We start from the raw sequence: 25,455 nt of genomic DNA, 5'->3' as shown, positions 1-25,455 counted from the left end.
AAAAGTTGAAGTTCTAAATTGGAGAAAGGCTAATTTTGATGGTATTAGGGTGGCACGGTGGATCAGTGGTTAGCACTGCTGCCTCACAGCACCAGGGTCCCGGGTTCGATTCCAGCCTCGGGCAACTGTCTGTGTGGAGTTTGCACATTCTCCCCGTGTCTGCGTGGGATTCCTCTGGGTGCTCCGGTTTCCTCCCACAGTCTAAAAATTTGCAGGTTAGGTGGATTGGCCATGCTAAATTGTCCAAAGTGTTAGGTACATTCGTCAGAGGGAAATGGGTCTGAGTGGGTTACTCTTCGGAGGGTAGGTGTGGACTTGTTGGGCCAAAAGGCTGTCAGGAATCTAACTTTTGAAAGTTGATTGGAGGCAGTTGTTCGCAGGTAAAGGGACGGCTGGAAAATTGGAAGCCTTCAGAAATGAGATAACAAGAATCCAGAGAAAGTATATTCCTGTCAGGGTGAAAGGGAAGGCTGGTAGGTATAGGGAATGCTGGATGACTAAAGAAATTGAGGGTTTGGTTAAGAAAAAGAAGGAAGCATATGTCAGGTTAGGCTAACTACTATTTTGTTTTGATTTTTAGTGGTATTTTTGGTAGTTCACCCCAACCCTGTTTTTCCTATAAGCCCCATTATTCCTATTGCACAATTTTCTGTGACACAGCATCGCATGGAACACAATTACGGCATAATAGGAGAACTATCTGTAAAACCATTGTTAATTACAACATTCATCATTATTAAATGTAGACAAAAGCAGCAACAACATAACAGAGATGCTTTACAGGTAGTATTTAAGTGATTTTTAAAAGTTGAATTTTAAATTGAGTGTAATATTCAGGAATGAAATTTCAAAAATTGACTGGTATTCTCTGAGTAATTATTTCTAATCAAATCTGCAATGAACTGTGTAACAGTTAAACCTTCCACAATAATTCTTTTTATGATATCAAAGTCCAAACTACTGTTGTAATATGGTTACACAATGCTATCTGGGTACGGTGCAATAATTTTATAGCAATTTTATTTGTGATGTTGGTGACTATTATTTGACAAATTCTACATTTGGAGGGTGCAAGATATGATTATGGAAATAAGATGCCAGTGCATTGCCACATGATAGTAGATGACAATAAGAGTATTTTGTGTATGAACCTGTATTTCTTTAAGCTGGCAACTTAAACTTGACAAAAATAAGTTACCATCCAACAATTCCACAGGAATATTGTATATTGTCATATCTGAAGAGAACAGTTTAATCCACAATTGCAAATCGAATTACAGTTATAGCTTCCTCCCTGCAATTTGGTATAATTCCATAGTTTATACACTGATGACCTGGTGGCTTCTAGTTTTACTTTAGATATTACAGTCCTGGACCAGATTGCCAAATTTGTTATAATAAGACCAGGGACCAGCAATCCTTTATTTAACTAGACAAATTGAGAAATCCACACTTATTAAGAGAATAAAGCTGCAATATTTTAACAACAATATATTTTCCTACACAAAGTTAATATAATCTGCAATAATTACACAACTTATATTCTAGCAACCAGAATTAACCTGTTGTAAATATGGGTAACAGACACACTGTGGTCAAGAATCCAACAGAGCACATCAAATAATAAAACATATGTAACCCAATCTCAACAGTTTCCTGATGGATAGGTTAAGTAAATATTCCCCAGTTAATTTGTTATCTGTCCAAAGTATGATTTACTTTTTATCCTCATAAAATGCAATTCTTTTGTCTCAGTTAGTAGAGGTGACAAATGTAATTTAATTAATATTTAGTAAATTCTGCATTACTTGGAATACAGATAACTTACCTGTAGATCTTACTAAATCAATTTAATGATTTAATTGAAGTTTTATTAATTTCATTTGGAAAATTACATAATTTCTAAAATAAAATGGAGTTTGAAAATATGAAGAACTTTGTTTAAACTTACTTTTGCCACTATTTCCCATTTCTTCAAGACTTCCTGCTTTGTAGTAGGTAACACTTTTCACAATACCTGGCTGATGGATACCAGGCTTGGTCTTGATAGTAGGTTGTGGTACTTTTGGTAATGCAACTAATTTTGCTTTTGTAACTGACTTCTTTATTTTAATTCCTTTGTCTTTTGGCACTTTGTGAGGAGGTTTTTGAGCTGGTACTTTTTTTTTGTTTTCTGCTTTATTTGAATATTTTTTTACAACTTTGACCATTGATCCAGGTGTGTTCTGAAAATAAATGTCATACATTTGGTTATCATGAAAAACTTTCCAATCTGGCAGAGCCTTTGATTTAAGCTTTTTCCAGCAGGTTTTTGTTTCTTTCAGTCCTTCCCTGTGTGACTAGCATATTCAGATATCAATATTCCTGACAATATTTCTAAACCCTACATCTTGCAAGATATTCTTTCCTGCTGTATCTTTGTCCCAGTTCTGAACAACTTCTTATTCGTCTCTAACATACTCACTCATCCTTGAACCCCAAGTTCCTAAACTCAGATTGTTGGTTCTCCTTTATTTAGAGAAAGGCCATTACAAGCCAGTAACACCTGGAAATGAATATATATGTCAAACTGGGCCTCCATTTTGAAGTGTACAAAACAAATCATTTATTTTGGTTCCATGTTAAATGTTAATTGGGACTTGCCCTACTGTGCCTGGTGATTGTTACACCTTGGACAAATCAGACTGATGTACTGTATAGAGCTGGTTTCTCTGAGAATTCCAGAATTTAAAAGTAATCTGGTTATTGATCCAACACATGTTTGCCAGTGTTAATCCTTCAATTATCACTCACTTATGTCATCAAACATTTGCCTTTAGTTTGTTTGAGAGGCTTGGTGTGCATCAGCAGGTTCTATGTTCAGAGCTGCAAAGCAGCTTTTCAAATTTTCCACAATTCAGGGAAGTCTCAAACTATTTGTCGTGGTTCCCTGAAATTTGGGAACTTTGAATCTAAACTTTAACTGCAAGTGTATACAGGAGTATACAAATGTGCAAGTTCTGTTAGCAAGTCCACCCTGAAAGATATATAAGCAATCTGCTTGTACTGCAATATTACTAAGATTGACCCGTGACTACTCAATGCTGAAACTGGGACACATATTGGTAAGTAATCCATTATTTAGCATTGAGAACATATGTCATGCAATTGCATAGCACACCAACTTGTTATTGTTTCATATTCATGCTGGTTGTCTTAGAATGCAATATTAGATATTTTACTGTCACTTTTTCACAAATGATTTATATAATTCAAGTGATGGAATGATGGAATAAAAAAATGCATCATTGGTTACATAATATAGAAAGCTTTGTGCGTTAAACATAAATGGTAACAATGGTCTTTTAGAAGACTCCTTGTAAAATATTGACTCAATTGTTACCTTTTGCTTATCTTCCACAGCTGCATCCTTCTGTAGCAGCTGCAGGCCTAAGTTAGAAATTTCCTTCTTTACACTTAGCATGATATCAGAGTAGTTTTCATATTTCTTCATTTGATCTGAGAGGGTCTTTACACTTTCTTTCATGAAGTCGTTTTCTCTGGTCAGATTTGATTTGATCGTCTGAAATACATAGCAACATTTAAGTATTATTTCATCTGTCTGTCAAACCCAGTTTGCAAAATTAAGTTTATCCATCTTCAGAATTACAATATCATCAACTGCTGCAGTTTTCATTTCTTGTCCCATGTTTGCTGAGTAAGAATTATCTAAGATTAAACCATCGCAGATATAGGGAGGTGATTGTGCAATAATAATCTCATTAGATTAGTGATCCCGCAATATTGTTTCGATACTATGACAGATAGTGAAATTTGAATTCCACAAATTTTAATAGTACCATCACTACTGATTGTAAAACTCCATCTGGTTTATTCCTTTCCTTTCAGGAACAGAATTTGTCCTTCTTGCCTGATCTGGCTTACACATGAGTTCAAACCCACCAGCAAGGTGATTGAGTCTTAACTGTCTTAACTATGGGCAATAAGTATTGGCCTAGCCAAGAACACACTAATTTTACAAACAAAAAAAAAGGAATCACATTATTTGCATTTTTCATAAGTTCCCACTTTCTTGATTAGCAAATTGAGAATGTCAACATTAAACATTACAATATTTTGAATGTGTACTTAAATAATAATTTCTACATATAGAAATACGAGACAATATTTTTGCAGTATCCCACAAATGTGAAATTTAATGAAAATAATGTATTTCTCATTGACTATGTTAATTAATGCAAAAATGACGTACTTTGCTATCTTACTATCACGGTGTCTACATTAACAAAATTTTGAGATATTGTACAGATATTCTACAGACTAACAGTTCAAAGATTTTTGGATTGAGATGTCAAGTGCAATAGTGACAACTTTGAAAATATAATATCAAAACCTTATTAAAAATTCTTAAAAATGTACAATTGATTCAATTGTTCATTCATTTTACCTAGTCATCAATAAATAGCAGATAATCAAAATAGCAATTAGTAAAATTACTCATAGTTAGTCATGATAACCAAGCAAAATGGATTAAAATTGTGACTCGGAGAGATCCATATGAATCCATGAAAAAAACGGAAGCAAATATGGAAGTACTAAATGCTCAGATTCATTAAATACTTACTTTCTTACACACCTTGCAAATCTGAAAATGTTACTGAACAACTGATATGAATGTTTATGGTATTTATGTTTACTGTTTTCAAAGAAAAGGTGGCTTTTGGTGGTAGAGCTGGCAGACAAAGCACATTTAGTGCAATGTGTCCTAGATTGAAACTAATACTATTTAATTTCAACTTAGCTCAATATATTGGGAAACTGTCTTAGTCCAACTTTAGGGACTGTTGTTCAGTAATGGAATGTGAGCAAAACATATGGTCACAGTATCTCATCAGAAACCGCACTTTGAGTCACAGAGTCATACAGCTTGGAATCAGACGCTTCCACCCAACCAGTCCACACCAACCATGTTCCCAAACTAAACTAGTCCCACCTGCCTGCGCCTGGCTCAAATCCCTCCAAACCTTTTCTTGACATGGACTTATCCAAATGTCTTTTAAACATTGTAACTGTACCTGCATCACCACTTTCTCGAGCAGTTCATTCCACAAACAAACGACTCTCTGTGTAAAAAATGAAATAGCCCTTCACGTGCTTTTTAAAATATTTCTCCTCTCACCTTAGAAATTTGCTCCTGTGTTTTGAATTCACTCACCTTATGGAAAAGACCCTTGCTATTTACCTTATCTATGCCCCCTCATAATTTTACAAAACTGAGTAAACATCACCCCTCCACTTCCTATGCTCCTGTGAAAAAAGTCCCAGCCTTTCTAGTCTATTTTTATAACTCAAGCGTTCCACTCCGGGCAACATCCTGATACATTTTTTTTCTGAACCCTCGTCAATTCAATAATATTCTCCCTATAGCAGGGTGACCAGAACTACACACAGTACTCCAGAAGAGGCCTTTCTGTAAAACCTCAACACGACGTCCCAACTCGTATATTCAATAGTCTGAGCAATGACAATAAGCGTGTTAAACGCTTTCTTAACCATGCTGTCTACCTGTGAAGCAAATTTCAAAGAATTATATACCTGAGCCTTTAGGTCTCTCTGTTATACAACACTTAATTTTATATGTCCGGTCCTTGTTTGTTTCACCAAAATACAATACCTCGCATTTATCCAAATTAAACTCCACCTGCCACTCCTCAGCCCATCAACCCAATTGATCAAGATCTCTTTGTAATCTGAGATAACCTTCTTCACTGTCCAATAAACCACCAAATTTGGTGTCACCTACAAACTTATTAACCACGCTGCCTATATTCTCATCCAAATCATTTATATAAATGACAAACAGAAATGGACCCAGTATAGACCATTTTAGAGTAGCAGTGATGTTGCAGCTACTCCTGAGTTGCTGTTGCAGGTACTTGATTCTAATCCCCCCATTACTGTAGTAAGGAATAATCTATTTTTGTTTAATACCATCATAATTACTCTTAGATGTTATCTCAACATCCCACACTCATTGAAAAAAGGGATTACTGCCATAATACAATAAAAAGAGATGTTCACTTTCTGGTCCAGACCTTAAGTAATCATGTGGAGGTAGCCCCTGTTGGACTGCGGTGGACAAAGTCAGAAGGTACACGACACCAGGTTATAGTCCAATAGGTTCTATAGCGCTGCTCCTTCAACAAGTGAAGTGGAGAGAAGCACACAGGCACAGAATTCATAGGCAGAAAGATAATGCCAAGATAATTCTGGGTCACTGACACTTTACTCACACTGTTTGACACTTTAGATCGCCTGCAAAGTCTTGTTTTTTGACTTGCCAACGCTCCACTCACACACTAGTTTTACTTATCCTTTGACACTCTTAATTACTTGGAATTATCATGCCATTGGAGAGGATTCTGAGAGACAGGATTTATGATTACTTGGAAAACCATGAGTTGATTAGAAATAGTCAGCTTGGCTGTGAATTTTTTGAGGATGTAACAAAACGCATTGATGAAGTAGAGCAGTGGATGTGGTATGCATGGATTTTAGCAAGGTGTTTGATAAGGTTTCCCGTGGTTGGCTCATTCAGAAAGTGAGGAGGCATGGGATACAGGGTAATCTGGCTGTCTGGATACAGAATTGGTTGGCCCGTAGAAGACAGAGGGTGGTGGTAGATGGAAAGTATTCAGCTTAGAGCTCAGTGACCAGTGATGTTCTGCACGATTAGTTCTGGGACCTCTGCTCTTCGCGATTTTTATAAATGGCTTGCATGAGGAAGTAGAAGGATGGGTTAGTAAGTAAGTTTTCTGATGACATGAAAGTTGGTGGAGTCATGGATAGTGTGGAGGGCTGTTGTAGGTTGCAACGGGACATTGACAGGATGCAGAGCTGGACTGATAAGTGGCAGATGGAATTCAACCTGGAAAAGTGTGAAGGTTGAATTTGAACATAGAGTACAGGGTTAAAGGCAGGATTCTTAGCAGTGTGGAGGAATAGAGGGATCTTGGGGTCCATGTCCATAGATCCATCAAAGTTGCCAGCCAAGTTGATAGGGTTGTTAAGAAGGTGTATGGTGTGTTAGTTTTCATTAACAGGAGCATTGAGTTTAAGAGCCGCGAGGTTATGCTGCAGCTCTGTCGAACTCTGGTTAGATCACACTTGGAGTATTGTGTTCAGTTCTGGTCACCTCATTACAGGAAGGATGTGGAAGCTTTAGCCAGGGTGCATAGAAGATTTACCAGGATGCTGCCTGGACTGGAGGGCAGGTCTTATGAAGAAAGGTTGAGGGAGCTAGAGCTTTTCTCATCGGAGTGAAGAAGGATGAGAGCTGACTTGATAGAGGTGTACAAGATGATGAGAGGCACAGATAGAGTGCATGGCTAGAGATTTTTTCCCAGGGCAGAAATGGCTATCACAAGGGGGTATAATTTTAAGCTGATTGGTGAAAGGTTTAGGGGAGATAGGTTCTTTACACAACCTTGTAGGTGCATGGAATGCACTGCCAATAGTGGTCGTAGAGTCAGATACATTAGGGACATTTAAGTGACTCTTGGATAAGCACATGGAAGTCAGTCCAATGAAAGGTATGTAGATTAGTCTGATCTTTGAGTAGGATAAAAGGTCAGCACAACATCGAGGGCCAAAAGACCTGTACTGTGCTGTACTGTTCTATGTTCATTATACCTCTGCTTATAAATTCTGTGCCTGTATGCTTTTCGCCACTTCAGCTGATGAAGGAGCAGTACTCTGAAAGCTTGTGAGTTCAAATAAACCTGTTGGACTATAGCTCGGTGTTATGTGACTTCTGATGAAGTGATAACTAGATTAATTGAAGGCACATCCAAATTTGAGACACAAATAACAAATATGTACTATCCACATTACCCTCTTACATTCTCAAACTGTGTCAAACTCCACGATTAGACTGGTGACCATTTCTTAATCATTTATGATGATGTACTACTTTTGATTAATTTTAGTTTGGAAACTGCTTGCAACCGATTGACTTTACCTTGATCGTGAATGTGCAATAATATAAACTCAAAATTTGCAATGCTAATATATAAGTAACTCATAAACATTGAAAATTGGACAATTTAATTCTTAATCTGTACTAGAGATTTTTACATATTTGAAACAATTTTGATTCTCCCAATATGTTATCATATGTTCCGTAGTACATTGAAATTTCAAACAATGGCAAACATGATAGTGAACTTATGTTACATTACCTCTTCAAGGTTATTCATCCGTGTTGTTACTTTTCGTATATATGTGTGAACTTTCATCATATCCATGCTATACAGGGTACCTTCCAGGAGATCAACCAGTGACTGCAACTAGATCAAGACCAGAAAAAAATTACTTAGATAATGCAGAGCATTTAGTTTCATTTTAGACAATTAACTTTCATAATGTTTCAGAACATGCAGAATTTAAAATCCATAGTAATCTTGAGAGGATTTCCACTCAAGCTTTTTTAATCATCACTCTTTTTTTTGAAAGCAGTATTCTGTAAGGGAATGTGGTCAACAGGGAAAATCAGTTGCCCTATTCTGTGATTTAAATGTCTAGCATCACAGACAGCCACTTTGACAGCTCATCTAAAAGGGTAAGTATGAAAAGTAAATAGGAGGTTGAAGTGCCAGTTGAGTAGGGTGCCAGACAGATTGAGTACCAGGTAAGTAGAGGGCCAGGATTCCAGGACAGATATTAATGGGGAGGGGAAAGGTCATGTTAATCATTACTTTGGAGTTAAACTAGGTTTCTAATTGTCTAACTTTTCCTGAGTAACTATTTAATTCACTGCAGTAGAACGTTCCAAGTTCTCTGATTTAAATGGATACTCTCAGAAAGTTTCAGGCATAGCAGAAATGCTCAGTGGAATCTTCAATTTCCCAAGCAATTTTCTTGGAGTCTGCATGCTGAGGTTTCCGGTTTTGATGCACAACTGCCATTAGGCTGCCAGTGAAATCCAAGTCAGGGCATCAGTGAATCAGAAAGATTTTTACAATATCTGATGATAGCCGTTATTACTGAGAGCAGATGGATATTGCAAACTAATTAGTTGAAATAAAATTTCACTAGGTGGCCTGCTGGGATTTAAACCCATGTCCTCAAAACATTATCTTGGGTCTCGAGATTACTAGTCCAGTGACATTAACACTATGTCACCATCTCCCCAAATCATTAACTCTTTGCAGAGATACAGGTTAACTGGACTGAGTACCTTCTAGTATGTTACCAAACTGCTTATTCTTAAGACTATGACTTGATAGCAGGCTGTTCTATCATTGTTTCTTATCCCAGCCAAATCCCATCTTCACCTAACGTTCAAATGTATATACCTTCAAACATAACTAGGTAATGATCAAAGATGGAAACGAGATCTAATTTACCTTCCTGAAATCAGGCAACTAATTAAGCCTGTTCCCTGATGGTACTGAGTGGCTCAATAGAGTTAAGTCAAGACCTTCATTTAAACAATGTATCTCTCCTGCTTTTGCTCATGTCACATCAGATTTTATTCTACATTTTTTTTCACTGAAATGCGTGATATGTTACTCTGATGTTAAAACAGAACTGACACTTCGGCTGAAATTTTATTTACTTCAGGCATTTGGAATGGATAACTCTGAAAGTCACAGAGTATCAGAATGCTAGATTCCACAGCGTGCCGTGGAGCTTCAAGAGTTTACACCTGACATCACCAATTAGATCTCCTGATTGACTTACTCAGTTTCCAGTTAAACAGGGAAGCTAGTTGATGTATATGCAGGAGTAGGTAAACCCATGGTGCAGATTGGCGCTGACAAAAAACAGTTGGATGGTTGTTGATCTCAAGCTCTCATTTGAAGGGTGGGTGGAGTGAGAATTTTTTCTATTTATTTATGGAATGTGGATATCGCTGGTTGGGAGACCATTTAATGTCCATCCCTAGTTGCCCTTGAGAAGATGATAAGTTGCTTGAATTGCTGCAGTCCATTTGTTGTAGGCACACCCACAATCTTATTAGGAAGGGAGTTCCAGGATTTTGGAGGTCTTGTGAAGGAATCAGAGGCCTAGTTGGACAGTTTGGAGGGAAGTTTAGGAAAGATTGGGGATGGGGTGATTGGAGGCTGGAATTGAAGGAAAATTAAGAAAAAGTATCTGATTGCAGGGGTCTTTTTGAGTAAACATGCTGGATGTAGGAGATGAGTGTAAAGGCACCCTCTTCTTAAATCTGTCAAGCTTTCCCTGGATATATTTGTTGGATTCCCCATGGCTCAAAAAACATGGCTGACTGGAATTTATTGTTGAAAAGCTGAATGATGATGATGCTCCCAGTCTCATTATTATGTTTAGAACTAATGTCTGTCTCTATAGAGCTGGGTTTTTACAGGTAGAGTGAGAGGAGATGTATTCCAGGTAGCTGTGGGACTGGGGGGGGGGGGGGGGGGGTTGGAAGTAGATATCCGTGTTGAGTCAGTGTCCAGAGATGGAGAGGTCCAGGAAGAGGAGGGCAATGTCCAAGAAGGTCCAGATGGACTTGAGGTCAGGGTGGAAGGTGTTCCTGAAGTTGATGTACTGTTCAACCACCTCGTGGGAGCATGAGGTGGTGCTGATATAGTATGTGGAACCGATGGGTATGTGGAACAGTCCATCTTCTGCAGCTACACTGGCACCATTCCCCACCTTTTCCTCTGTTACATCGACGACTGTATCAACGCCACCTCATGCTCCCACGGGGAGGTTGAACAGTTAGTCGACTTCAGGAACACCTTCCATCCTGACCTCAGGTTCACCTCTACCATTTCAGACACCTCCTTCCCCTTTCTGGACCTCTCCATGGGGGGTTGATGTGGATTGGTTGGGCCGAAGGGCCTGTTTCCACACTGTAGGTATTCTAATCTAATCTCCACTTCTGGCAACTGACTCAACATGGACATCTACTTCAAATCCACCAACTCCCACCCTACCTCCTGTTAAAACATTATCCCTTACTCCCAATTCCTTCGCCTCCACTGCATCTGCTCCCAAGAGGACCAATTCCACCACAGAAGATCCCAGATGGCCTCCTCCTTCAAGGACTGCAATTTTCCCTCCCATGTGGTCAATTATGCTCTCCAGCATATCTCCTCCACTTCCCGCACCTCCACCCTTGAACCACACCCCTCTAATCGCAACAAGGACAGAATATCTGGTCGGCATGGACGGGTTGGACCGAAGGGTCTGTTTCCATGCTGTACATCTCTATGACTCTATGACTCTATAACTCCCTCTGATCCTCACCTTCCACCCCATCAACCTCCATATGCAATGCATCATTCCCTGCCATTTCTGCCACCTACAAACAGATCCCACAACCAGAGATATATCCCCCCCACCCCTATCTGTGTTCCACAGAGACCATTCTCTCCATGACTCCCTTGTTAATTCCATGCCCCCCAACAACCTATCCTTCACTGCCAGCACCTCCCTTGCCACTGCAGGAATTGTAAAACCTGTGCCCACACCTCCCCCCTCACCTCTATCCAAAGCCCCAACGGATCCTTCCACATCCAGCAGAGATTTTCCTGCACCTCCACTCATGTTATCCACTGTGCCTGTTGCTCTCGATGTGATCTCCTCCACACTGGGGTGACAGGACCCAACTTGCGGAATGTTTCAGGGAACATCTCTGGGACACATGCACTAAAAACTAAAAAGTGGCCAAACACTTCAACTCCCCCTCCCACTCCGCCAAGGACATGCAAGTCCTGAGCGTCCTCCACTGCCAGATTCTAGCCATCCAACGCCTGGAGGAAGAGTGCCTCATCTTCTGTCTTGGGACCCTCCTTTCACATGGGATCAATATTGATGTCACCAGTTTCCTCATCTCCCCTCCCCCTATCTATCCCAGATCCAACCCTCCAACACAGCACTACTGTCTTGATCTGTCCTACCTGTCCATCTTCCTTCCCACAATCATTCCCACCCCCATCTACCTATCGCATTCCCAGCTACCTTCCCCCCAGCCCCACCCCTCCTCCCATTTATCTCTAAGCCCCTTTGGGCCTACCCTACATTCCTGATGAACAGCTTATTCCCAAAATGTCGATTCTCCTGCTCTCAGATGCTGCCTGACCTTTCCAGCACCACATTTTTTGACTCTGATCTCCAGCATCTACAGTCCTCACCATCTTCTAGTTTGTAGGAAAATTGCAGTGTTTCTTTTATACAAATTCTAAGATAATATAATTGCATCACCATCTTTCTTGACTGCTCTCCAAGTGATCTTTACTGCTTATCTGACATCCAGCACTGTATGAGCAAATATTTCTCCAATTAAATATTAGGAAGAATGAAACCATGATTTTTGATCCATACACTAAATTCTGTTCTCTGGTGATCAATTTCATCCCTCTTACAGGCACCGGTTTAAGTCTAATTCTTGCCTTTTGAACATCCTGAATTAGTTGCTGGGACTGCAACTATTTACAATATATATAAATGACTTGGAGGAAGGATGTGAATGTACTGCAGCTAAATTTGCAAATGACACAAAAATATGTGGAAAGGCAAATTATGAAGGGGATACAAACAGTTTACAGAGAGATATCAATAGATTAAGTAAGTGGGCAAAAATGTACATGGAATATAACGTGGGAAAATATGAAGTTATTCATTTTGCAAGAAAAACAAAAGAAACAATATTATTAACATGGTGAAAAGCTGCAGAAGTCAGCATCCCAATGACTTGGAGGTATGTGTGCACAAAACACAGAACGCTAGTATATAGGTGCAGCAGGTAGTCAGGAAGGCTACTGGAACGTTCACTCTTATTTCAAAGAGGTTAAAGAATAGGAGTAGGGAAGTCTTACTGCAATTGTATAAGGTGTTGGTGAGACGACATCTGGAGTACTGTGAGCAGTTTTGGTCATCTTTTTTCAAAGAAAGATTTCATTTCATTTCATTGGAGAAAGTTCAGAGAAGGTTCAGGGAAGGATGATCTGTGCTATGAGGGGATTGCCTTATGAACAAAAGTTAAACAGTTTGGGAATCCTCTCCCTGGAATCTAATAGAATGAGAGGTGATCTCATTAACAGGTATAGGTTTCTTAAGGAGCTTCACAGGGTAAATGCTGAGAGATGAAGCTGAGGGTGACCTTATCGAGGTTTATAAAATTATAAGGGGCATGGAAAGGTCTTTCTCTCAGGATAGAAGAGTCCAAATGTAGAGGTCATGGGATTAAGATGAGAGGGGTAAGATTTAACAGGGACCTGAGGGGCAACATTTTTCATGCAGAGGGTGGTGTAAGTATGGAATGAGCTGCCAGAGAAAGTGTTGGGAGCAGGTACGTTTACAACATTTAAAAGCAACAGCATGGGTACATCAATAGGAAAGATTTAGAGGAATGAGCCACATGGGACTACATCAGTTTAGGATATCTGGTCAGCATGCACAAGTTGGACTGTTTTTGTGCTGTATGACTCTATGGCTCCATGTTTGCCCACACATGCAAGAATCTAGGACCAGAGGGCATTGTCTCAGAATAAAGGAGCACAAATGTAAGACTGAAATAAGGAGGAATTTCTACTCTTGGAGAGTTGTGAGTCTTTTGAACTCCTTGCCATAGACAGCTGTGGAAGCAGAGTCTTGTGTATACTTAAGGCTGAGATGAATAGATTTGTGATCAGTAGGGGAATCATGGTTAAAGGAAAAAAGCAGGAAAGTGGACATGAGTAATCTCATATTAGCCAAGCCCTTCAGGGTGGCAGATCAGTTTGAGGGCCTGAACAGCCTACTCCTGTTCTTATTTCTTGTAGTCTTATGATCACCTGTAACATCTTGTCTCTGAAGGTTACAATCTCATAGAATGTTGGAAATGGATTTCATTATAGCTTTCATTTAACAGACATAATAAAAATTAACATCTAACATAAAATAATAGGCATCAACTGAACCTGGTTTTAGCAGTTTCATTGATTTCAGATGTTAAACTGTTGTTTTGTGTACCTTAAAGAATTCTGGAGCTTGTTTCCTGAGTTTTTCCATTCGCCACTCATTTTCACAAGGGTTGAGAGATGATGGGGGAGCTGTACAGGAACACTTACAGTCCGTCCCAGAACTGACAGTTTCAACTGTGTAGAAGTCTTCAAAACGTAAACTCCCGGTTCTGATGCGACTGCATGCATCCTTTGTCAGTGGTCTCATGATGCACTTGCAACGACAGTCTGAGCCCTCAGAAATCATTTTAACTTGGTCATTTTCCCCAAATAACTGTTAAAATAAAAATTATTAAGTTAGCAAGAATAGACAGTCCTGAATCAAGGTTCACTGCTTTCTTAAAAGCCTGTCTTCATGGCATTGTCAGGACAGTTTTGTGTACAAAAGAAAGCATTTATTTAGCATCTTTCACATGCTTAGTATGTGCTAAACAATTTTGCAGCCAATTAAATGCTTTGTGAAATATTGCTTTTATAATGCACAAATGTAACATCTAATTTGCATATAGACAGATCCCACAAGCTACAATGAAATAAATAATAAGATAATCCTTTTTGAAGGCATTGGCTGAAGGCTTATAAAAGTGAATAGAACACCTGTTGAACACCCCTGCTCTTCTTTAAAACAGTGAGATATAATCTTTGATATCTGAGAGGACTCCAATTTGAGAGGACTCAAAGACTTCAGTTTAATTTCCCATCTGAGAAACAGGACCGCCAATAATGCAGCTCTTGTCATTATTGTAGGATCTCCAGCATTTTTTGTTCTTGTCATTATGGCCTGGATTATATGCTTTAATTTTTGAAATGAGGTTTACACACACAATCTGAGTTAGAAACAAGTGCGCCACCACTGGGCCGTGACAGCCACAGTAAAATAATCCCTCAATATAACAAAAAAAAAGCAAATATAAAGAATACACATAGGTTTTCATGAACAGCCTTATTATATTAGTCAACATTTCAAGAAGCTAATTGGAAGATCTGTAATTAAGTGATAAAATTGGCATGATTTTCACTCCTGGTGAGCAGGCAGACCAGCAAGACCAGCAAGCTTCATTTAAGAGATAATTAGACTGGCAGTTTTACAATGGAGAAGGTGAGGACTGTAGATGCTGGGGATTAGAGTCAAAAAGTGTGGTGCTAGAAAAGCACAGCAGTTTTACAATGGCTCAAATAGTTTGGGATTCACATAACACAAAAACAACTGAGAAAGTACTGCTAAAATGTGAGTATCTTTCAGCAGCCTGTCTTACACTAATTTAAGTTCAGAAAGAGTGCAATATGTTGAGTGAAATAAGTACCATATTGAAGTTAACTCAGAGCAGAAGTCATGCAGAAGAGAGCCAAAACATGGAATCATAGAATTTAACAATGTAGAATGAAGCCATTTGACCCATTGTATCTGTACTGGTTCTCAAAAGAGCTACCCAGCTAGTTCCCTCTAATTTCATCACTTCCAAATATATATGCAGCTCTCTTTTGAAACCTCCTACGGAATCTGCCTCCACCACTCTCCCAGGCAACGGATTCAAAATCCTAGCATCTCCCTGATTAAATAAGTTTTGTCCTCGTCTTAATGGTAAGGTCCTGGGGAGTGTTGCCAAACAGTCTGGAAATCAGAAACAAAAACAAATACAGAAATTGCTGGAAAAATTCAAATCTGACAGCATCTGTGTAAAGAAATCAGATTTAATGTTTCAGAATTGATAGTAGCTTGGAAAAGCTTGGTAACTTTTGCAGAAGATGGGGCAAGGCAGAGGGGTTGGGGAATAGACAGTAGGTGGAGATTGACTGTCAAGAGAGAGAAAACTGGTTGAACAGACAAAGGAGTGGTTAAAGGTAAGCCCAATCTCTCTAATGTCTCCTTGCATCTAAAATCCTTCATTCCTGGTATCATTCGAGTAAAATCCTCTTTACACTTTCTCCAGGACTTTAACATCCTTCCCTAAATAAGGTGGTCAGGACTGAGCACAATGCTCTAAATGTGGTATAACTTATAATTTGTAGAGATACAGCATCACTTCCTTGCTTTCATAATATATGCCTCTATTTATAAATTCAAGGATTCTACAAGCCTTCTTAACAATTGTTTCAACTTGCCTGGCCACGTTCAGAGAATCATGCACATGAACCCCTAGGTCTCTCTGCTCCCGTACTCCCCTCAAAATTGTACTACTGAGCCAGCTTTGTCTCTCCATGTTTCTTCTACCAAAATGCATTACCCCCCATTTCTCTGCATTGAAATTCATTTGACAGGCATCTGCCCATTCGACCAACTTGTCAACGTCCCTCTGAAGTCACTAAGTATCATCCTCACGATTTGCTATTCTCCCTAGCTTAGGTCTTCGCTCTGCAAATTCAGAGATTTTACCCTCAACACCCATCTCCAAATTTATTTATATAAATCATAAAAAGCAAGGATCCCAACACCAATCCCTGGGGATCATGTCTTTCAACTTGTCTCCAATCTGAGAAATGCCCATCTATACCTATCATCTCTTTCCTATCGTTTAGCCAACTTCAAAACCATGCTGTCAAGGACCCATCAATCCCAAATATTTCTGACTTGCTAATGAACCTGTCATGTGGCACTGTATCAAGTGTTTTCTCAAAGTCCAAACATACAACATCCACAGCATTAGGGTGGCACGGTGGCTCAGTGGTTAGCACTGCTGCCTCACAGCACTAGGGTCCCAGGTTCAATTCCAGCCTCGGGCAACTGTCTGTGTGGAGTTTGCACATTCTCCCTGTGTCTGTGTGGATTTTCTCCAAGTGCTCCGGTTTCCTCCCACAGTCCAAAGATATGCAGTTCAGGTGAACTGGCTATGCTAAATTGCCCATAGTGTTAGGTGCATTAGTCAGAGGGAAATGTGCCTGGGTGGGTTACTCTTTGGAGGGTCAGTGTGGACTTGTTGGGCTGAAGGGCCTGTTTCCACACTGTAGGGAATCTAGAAAAAAATTACCCTCATTCATTGTCTGTGTCAAATTTATCAGATGTGACCTGCCCTTGACGAAGCCATGTCTAGTATTAACTTATTTTTTTTAACAATATATTTATCTTTTCCCATATTATGATCTCCATCAGATTTCCCAAAAGGCATTTGAAAAGGTGCCGCACAAAAGGTTAATACACAAGGCAAGATCACATGGGGTTGGGGCTAATTTATTCGTTTGGATAGAGGATTGGCTAAGCAACAGAAAGCAGAGAGTTAGGATAAATTGGTCTTTTTCTGGTTAACAAGATATAACTAGTGGAGTGCCACAGGGTTCAGTCCATAAAACCATAAGATATAGGAGCAGAAATTAGGCCATTCAGCCCATTGAGTCTTCTCTGCTATTCACTCATGGCTGATAGGTTTTTCAACCACATTTTCCCGCTTTCTCCATGTAGCTTCTGATTCCCTTGGCAATCAAGAACTTGTCTATTTCTGTTTTAAATATACTCAATCACCTGGCCTCCACAGCCTTCTGTGGCAATGAATTCCACTGATTCACCACTCTCTGGCTAAAGAAGTTTTTCCTTATCTCCGTCCTAAAGGTCTTCCCTTTACTCTATATGTGGTATGACCAGAGCTTTATAAAGCCTCAAAAGTACATCCCTGCTTTTATATTCTTGTCCTTTTGAGATGAATGACAACATTGTATTTGCCTTTCTACCTGCAAGATTATCTTAAGAGAAACCTGGACTAGGACTCCCAAGTCCCTTTGCACTTCAAATTTCTGCTGTTTGGTCTATTCTTTGTGCTGAATAATCACATGTATGTTTAAGGTTTTTAAAGCTTATGAACTGAATAGGTTCTGTTGCTCTTCTCTCAGGAGATTTTTCTGTGATTCTTCATGCTTTCAGCTTCCAGCACAATCTGAACAGATTGCCCCACAGTTACATTTTCTTTAAACTTGAATAATCTGACAAAAAATCATCAGTAATTCCAACAATTCTGGTTAACAATTCTGACTTCAACTTCCATATTCACAGTTTTCTACTCATCCATGGAAATGATTTGTGATGTTATCTATAAATTCGTTTGGATGCTAAGCCCTTCTGTTAATTCTTGTTCAATAATTGTATCTGTTCTCAGATTAAATTAATTGTCAAAAGCCCTTTGTTATAAATCCTATTGAATATAATTATAAATTGTATATTTACTTATTCAGCTTGTGTCTATTGTGTCATTTGGAAGCTTTCTATACTTTAATAACTGTTTTGTCCAAGATATCCAATATTGTGTTCCATTTGGCCATCTGTGAAATAATACTGTCAGACAGTATTATTTTTCATGCTTTTTTTGTTCTGTGATTATTTATTTGTATTACTTTAAAGCTATTATTCTCAGCACCTCAAAGCTGCTTTTTTACAAAATATTTTCTCATTATAGCAATGCTGTTTCACTTTCCTGATCTTAAAGGCTTTTAAACTGTATATCAATGCTAGTTCATTTTCCATTTCTTGAGGCCTTTAAATTCTGCGTGACAGCATCTCAACACCATTTATTAAGTGTTTTCCAATTTATTTTAGGTCAAAATGACTTGACCACCTTCTGTGGTCAAAATCATGATTTCCAGCCTCTGTTAACAAAATGGAAGTTGTCTAGGATTTTTACACAAGCAAAATTTCTATTTATGTACAAGAATTTTAAAGTTTATCTTGAATTGTGATAGAAATATTAAATTCAACCTTATTTTTGATGCTGTGTTTAATCGTATAATTTTCAAAGCAAATCCAGAACTCCTGTTGTTATGTTGGCTCAGGTGCTTAGGAAAAAATGGAAGCAGGAAAGGCCTGTTAAATCTTTAAGTAAATCTGTTATGGTAAATAAGAACACAGCCCTATAAGGCTAAGGCCCTGTCCTATGAATTAATCAAAAATTCTGCTACTTTTGGTAGTATGTCTTACTGCTAAAGGAGCGCATGTAAATAATAAAAATAGTTTAAAATGTGAAGGGTATTTAACTGATTGCCTGATCTTAACGTTTCCATTAACCTCTTAAAATTGTGAAGTTAATGGGGTTTCATGTTGAAAAATCACCTGGGTTTGATTGGCGATTTAGAAGAGGTAGCTATAGAAAGAGTGGATGTATTCATTTTCAGAATTCCCTAAATTCTAAAATAGTCCATGGATTGTAAGGTAGCAAACATTATCCCATTATTCAGGAAAAAGGGAGAAAGAAACATTCAGCCCTTCAAGCCAGCTCTGCCATTCATTGAGATCATAGCTGATCTTCTATTTCAAAACCACTTTCCTCACTATTCTTACATCTAAAAACAGTGAAACCAGGCAATTAAGTCAGTATCAAGAAGTTCTTATCACTTGTTCAATTGCATAAAAAGTTCACATATTGGGAGACACAAAGCTGCCGATGGAATATGCAACTTGGAAAGTCAATGGAACTAGACCTAGACTATACAAATGAACCCTATTTCAATAACGTGCATGGCAGAGTTGAGAGAGATTAGAATATGAATCCATTGCAACAGAATCTGGAAGATCTGCATTGTTTCTTTAACTCCATGTTTCTCTCAACCTCTGAAATCAGTGACTGGTGAAAAAGCAACATTCTCCAAGAGCTCCTGAACTCTACAAATTTCACTATGGCTGAAGAAACATGACAACAGTTAACAGTTGTGGACCCATTTTTCACTCTCACAATTCAAGAGTTCCAAGAACTTTAAAATGCAACAGCTTTTAACTTCCTGTTTGTATGAAATTCCACTCACCCCAGCAAAACCTGTTAACTGTGTGCGTATATTTGTTTGATGTTCTGTTGTATTAATTTGTCTTGGAGTTAGTAGGCAATAAAATTCTCTCTCCTTCACTCCAGAAAATCTTGGTAATTTGCTGCTTCATTTTCTAGTGAACTATGTTTTATTTGATGTGTGGTAGCTGCGTGCTAATTAAAAATTATTTGCTGCCACAGAAGTGTTTTTTTATTTGTTCATGAGATATAGGCATTCCTGGCTAGGCCAAAATTTATTCTTCATCCAAAACCCCCACAGAGAAGGTGCAAATGGGCTGCTTTCTAAATTGAAGCAACCTTACCTATAGGGACATCTACAGTGCTGTTAGGAAGGAATTTCCGGAAAGTTGACCCAGTGACATTGAAATACAGTGACATGATCACAGGTCAGGAAAGTATGTAGCTTGGAGGAATACATGGAGGTTACTGTACATCTGCTGCACTTGTTGTTTTACTTGGGAGAAGTTACGGGTTGGGAATCGAAGCTTGGTGAGTTACTATTAAAAACTGGGGAGTCAAGTCACCTTCCTCACCTGGATATAACCAGTTACATATCAGACTCTAATACAATCCCACACAAATTTGTGTATTTGGGATTTATTCATGACAAGCCTTATTTGGACCATTGGATATATGCTTATCCCCTTCTTTAAAAAGAGTAATTCTACAGTGACTCCCCAGTGGGTAGAGAAACTAATCATGTTACAATGTCTGGATGTCTACATTAATTTTCCAGAATCAAAGTAGAGAATGTTCAGCAATGCCGACTGTAGCTCCAAAGATAAATAGCTAGTAATTTACTTTTGTTATACTTTTGCTAAACTGTTGGTGTGTCAATTTCTAATATTTTGATGGGTTAATGTGTCTAACTCCTAAAGATCTTGTTGGAGAGAATTTCTCAATATTTCCTCAGTCTGGTAACAAATTCTTCACCTTCAATCGTTATAAATTTCAATTGTGTGTCTTTGCTAAATAAAGAGCAACTGATGTTAAAAGAGCAACCATTATATGTTTATTTTTGCATAACCTCAAGTCTTCTTACATCTTAGGAAGCTACACTTTGAAGTCTAATTTATCAAACATATTTGAGTCAAACATTTTTAAATCACTGTTAATATGAAGCACTATAAACACTATATTAGTTGCAGCACTTGCACATAAACAGTTTTATTTACACTTTTTGCAACGAAATTTACCAGTTTGAGATGGCACAATGAATGTTAGTATTTGGAAACTCCATTAATTTAAGGCACCAGCTGGGCTATAGATGCTCCTCACAACAGTAAGAAGAAATACAGCAGAATGAATCTATTAATGCGCACCTCATAAAGTTAGATTTATCACCCTTATCTAAAATGATAAGCAGCATTGAGACATCTGAGAAAACAATATGGATATCAAAAAGGAAAAGGTAGATGTCTAAACAAATGGGAATCTTGTAACGCCATGGATGGCATCCATGCTTCTGAGCCAGAAGCTCCAAGTTTGAGTCCCAATTCAGAGCTTGATAGTCAAGCAAGATGCATTCATATCATGACCAAACATGTTGTATATGTTATGTTCACAATAATTTACTAGTGGCTCAGCTTGTTGAAAGTAAGTGCAAGAAAATCAGCCAAGATTTCTTACTTCCTAATTCCTTCTTCAAAATCATGTGTTGCATTTTAATTTAAGTACAGCAAATTGTATTTTATTTTATATTTACAAGTTCTAGTTGCTCTTCTGAATAAGGACAAGTAATTTTTGAACAAATGCTTTGTTGAATAGTTTTCCTTTTAAACTCCATGTTAAAATCAGGACTTCTGAACCAGATCCAAAAGGCAGGACCAGAAGCAGTTTTATTTGCTTCAATAATGAAAGAAGAACAGCAGCATGGATTTTGTTTATGTAATTTAAATTCGGAAAGAAATGAATTTTGAAATTAATGTACGAGGTGGATGGGATGCACAACCGTTCAGTTGAGTTGAAACTTCATTGAGGACAACTGAACAAGCTGCAGCACTTTCCAAGTGAAATGTCATAAATAGAGATAGGTACCTTTAAATTCTGGAGGTTATCTCAGACATTGCACCAGAGCTTTTAATTAATTACATTTTATTACAACAATATTATTACAGAAATGTCAACTCAATTAATTTGGACATCTGCCACACGTAAAACTCTTATGAATTTCATATTACTTAAATTTTATTTTGTCAGTTAGTGAAATATGATAGTGTTTAACTTTAATTTCAGAATAAACTTCCCTAATTTTCCAGTCCTATATTTCCCTACAATATCAGTGGACCTCTCAATGAAATTATAGTGTGAAAACACTATGGCTTTAAGAGGTGTATTTTGTCCTTTTTTAAAAAGAGGTTTGAGCCATAGATGCTGAGCTATCTAATCAAAGCCAATAAAGTAAACAGCTTATGAGGCCTTGGGGGTTTTATAAAGTTGAAACAATAGAAGCAGCATAAATGGGTGAAGTCAGGCTCCCACAGAATCAGGGTTTCTGTTTAGCTTTCAGTAGCTGCAGGGGGTTTGGTCTGATCTATAACAAATTGAGGGCTCTTGCCTGGATCAAAATCTTTCATTTCAGGTTGGATTGAGGATTGTTGGACTCAACGATAATGAGTGGTGAGTGTTGGCTTTTCTTCAGGTGTTGTATTGGTTGATTTAAACAGGGTGCGCCTTGAGTAATTATAGTTCTTTCAGTCACTATGAGTTTCCTGAGAATGGAAAAAGTCACTTTGGGTGTTCTACAGAAAGGGAGAAAGGTCAAACTTGCAGAACTGGTGAGCAAGCCAAAGCTGGAGTTGCCTGTGTCTTTGAGGAAAGGGGAAGTAATTACAGCAATCGGTCTGTATTTACAATTGCCAGGCATGCAATCAGAATAATTAGAGATGGCTAAAATTCAATTGCAAATGAAGCAGCTTGAATTAGAGGCATTGACAAGGTGGAATGAAATTAAAAATTGCTCTGGCAGAACAAAAAGAAAAAGAGGCAAAAGCAAATGAGAGAGAGATAATTGCAGCAGAACAAAGAATCATAGAGTCATAGAGTTATGTAGCATGGAAGAACTGAAACAGCTTGAATATGAAAAGAAAATGAAACAGTTTGAGTTATGATTAAAAGCAGAACAAAGGGAGAGAGATTTTGATCTTCAGAATTTGGAAATGAAAGAGGAAAGTTGACTTAAAATGATGAAGGTGAAAAAGAGGAGTAGTGATGAGGATTGTGTGAACAGCAAGCCCATCATAGACAAAGGCCTGATGGGTATCTGTTTAAATACATCCAGGCACTGCTGAAGTTTAACAAGATAGACATGAAAGCCTTTTTCATTTCATTTGAGAAAGTGGCTAAACAAATGAAATAGCCAGTAACCATTTGGGTATTGTTGATAAACAAAATTGGTAGGTATATCTAGTGAGATATTTGCATCATTATCAGAAGTAGTATCTGGGGAGTATGATGAGATTTTAAAAAGCCATCTTAAGTGCTAGAAGCCCACAGACAACATTATAGGAATCTAAGGAGGGAACCTGGTCAAACATGCATACAGTAACTTTGATAGGTTGACATGGGCATTGAATATAGATCAGACATATGATGCTCTTAAAGTGACTGTTATTTTGAAGGATTTCAAAATTCACTTCCCGAAGTAGTGAAAACTCATGTGGAAGAGCAGAGATTTAAAACTGCAAAACTATGAGTTAGTTTATAAATCAAAGTTTGGCTTATAGCTTCAATTGTAATCTGAAATGGATAGAAATTGGGGAAAAGTGAAATCCTTTGGTAGTAAAGGAAAACAGAACTAAATGAGGTTAATAAATATAGTTTACCACAGGTTTAAAAAAAAGAAATCTTTGAGGGGGAAGAGAAGTAAAATAACTCAGGTGTTTTCACTGCAATATGATAGGACACATGAAGTTGCGGTGTTGGTGGTTTCAGAAAAGCATGGAGAAGACAGATGTGGTAAAATGGGATAAGACTGTGTGGGTTATTAAAGTGGTAAAGGAGTTCCCAGTGAAAGCTAAAGACTTGCAAAAGAATGTACAGCCTGGTCAGGGGTTGGTTAAAAACAAATTACCAATTCTCTTTAAAGAATATACCTATGTGGTTAAGATTTATTTGTGTACCAGGAGGGGTATGTAAAGAAATTAAAATGTTAAGCGATACAGTAGCAAGTCAATCGTTTATGGTGGGAGATGAGGAGCTATGTACTTTGAAAGTAGCATTGCCAGAAAAGGTGGTAATGTGTGGAATTTGGGTGAGAAGAAGTGCTCCATTGCATAAGGTGAGGTTGGAGAGTCTGATGAAAAGTGATGAAGCGGTGGTGAGAGTAATAGAGAAATTCTCTATTCTGGAGATACAGTTTATCCTCAGGAATAACATAGCTGGATCGCAGTCAGGATTACTATAGTGGAAAAGCCAGGGGAAAATCAGGCAACTGAGATGTTACAGGAAGTATATCATTGGATTTTTCTTGATGGTATGGTAACAAAGTCACAAAGCCACAGGTTCAAACAGGAGGCAAAATCAAAGAATAAATATAAGAAAGTTGAAGTTCAATTATCTAAAAGTATGTTCGATCAAATGATTGGGAATGAAACAAACAAGTAGAGGACAAAGAGAATATTTTTAGTTCAAAGAGATTAGTTGAATTACAACAAAAAGATAGAGTCATAAGAGTCATAGATTCATAGCACAAAAACAGACCCCTAAGTTCAATTCATCCAAGGCAATCAGATATCCCAAATTAGTCAAGTCCCATTTGCCAGCATTTGGCCCATTTTCCTCTAAACCTTCCTAGTTGTAGAAGAATTTGAATATATCCCAGGATGTTACTATCTTAAAAATCTTAAAAACAAAGTCTTGATAAGGAGATGGAGACCATTATATATTCAGGCAGATGAAAAACGTGCAGGTGTTCGTCAAGTTGTATTATCTGTGGGTTATACAGAAGAGGTCATTTGGGAGTAAGGGAAGCTCACACCAAAATACAAAAACAATTTTATTGCCCTGGACTGCATAGAGATGTGGTTGAATTTTTCTAGTCTTGTCATACATGTCAGATAATAGGAAAACCTCATGCCATGATAAAACCATCCCTGTTAATACTAATGCCAGCATTTGAGGAATCTTTTACAAGAGTCTTAATTGATTGCATAGTATCCCTCTCTAAAATAAAGTGGGAATCAATATTTGTTGACCACAATGGATGTGTCTGCAAGTTTCCTAAAGCCCATTCTATTATGTAACATCATGGCTAAACAAAGAGTTAGGAGAAAGTGAGGACTGCAGATGCTGGAGATCAGAGCTGAAAATGTGTTGCTGGAAAACACATGCCCGAAACGTCAATTCTCCTGCTCCTTGGATGCTGCCTGACCTGCTGCGCTTTTCCAGCAACACATTTTAAACGAAGAGTTACTCAATTATTTAACTAGAAGTGGACTACCCATAGAAATACAATCAGATCAAGGGCCAATTTTTACAGCAACATTATTCAAGGAACTTATAGATAGCTCATGAATAAAACATTTTAAATCAACCGCATACAATCCAGAATCACAAGGAGTATTAAAATGGTGGCATCAAACTTAAAGACTATGTTGAGGGCTTATATTCAAAACTATCCAGAGGTTTAGGATAAAGGAACTCCATTTGTACTTTTTTTTCAATTAGGGATTCACAGAGTCATAGAGATGTATAGCACGGAAATAGGCCCTTCAGTCCAACTTGTCCATGCCAACCAGATA

At 38.1% G+C, this 25,455-nt stretch overlaps 1 protein-coding gene across 2 annotated transcripts in view; it reads right to left on the bottom strand.

The window, feature by feature from the left end:
• Nucleotides 1–25,455, bottom strand: part of LOC122564842 (olfactomedin-like protein 2A) — a 64,558-nt gene that overhangs the window by 18,381 nt on the left and 20,722 nt on the right. For both annotated transcript variants that reach the window (XM_043720175.1, XM_043720174.1), the window contains exons 2-5: nucleotides 13,987–14,250; nucleotides 8,241–8,348; nucleotides 3,383–3,562; nucleotides 1,952–2,225 (exon numbers count right to left, since the gene is read on the bottom strand). In XM_043720175.1, the coding sequence (XP_043576110.1) occupies nucleotides 1,952–2,225; nucleotides 3,383–3,562; nucleotides 8,241–8,348; nucleotides 13,987–14,250 (826 nt within the window). The remainder of the gene's footprint in view (nucleotides 1–1,951; nucleotides 2,226–3,382; nucleotides 3,563–8,240; nucleotides 8,349–13,986; nucleotides 14,251–25,455) is intronic.

Source organism: Chiloscyllium plagiosum, chromosome 30, assembly GCF_004010195.1.
Source record: "Chiloscyllium plagiosum isolate BGI_BamShark_2017 chromosome 30, ASM401019v2, whole genome shotgun sequence".
Taxonomy (NCBI): domain Eukaryota; kingdom Metazoa; phylum Chordata; class Chondrichthyes; order Orectolobiformes; family Hemiscylliidae; genus Chiloscyllium; species Chiloscyllium plagiosum.
Note: the sequence above shows the minus strand (reverse complement) of the source record. Positions and strands in the feature narration are given on the sequence as shown.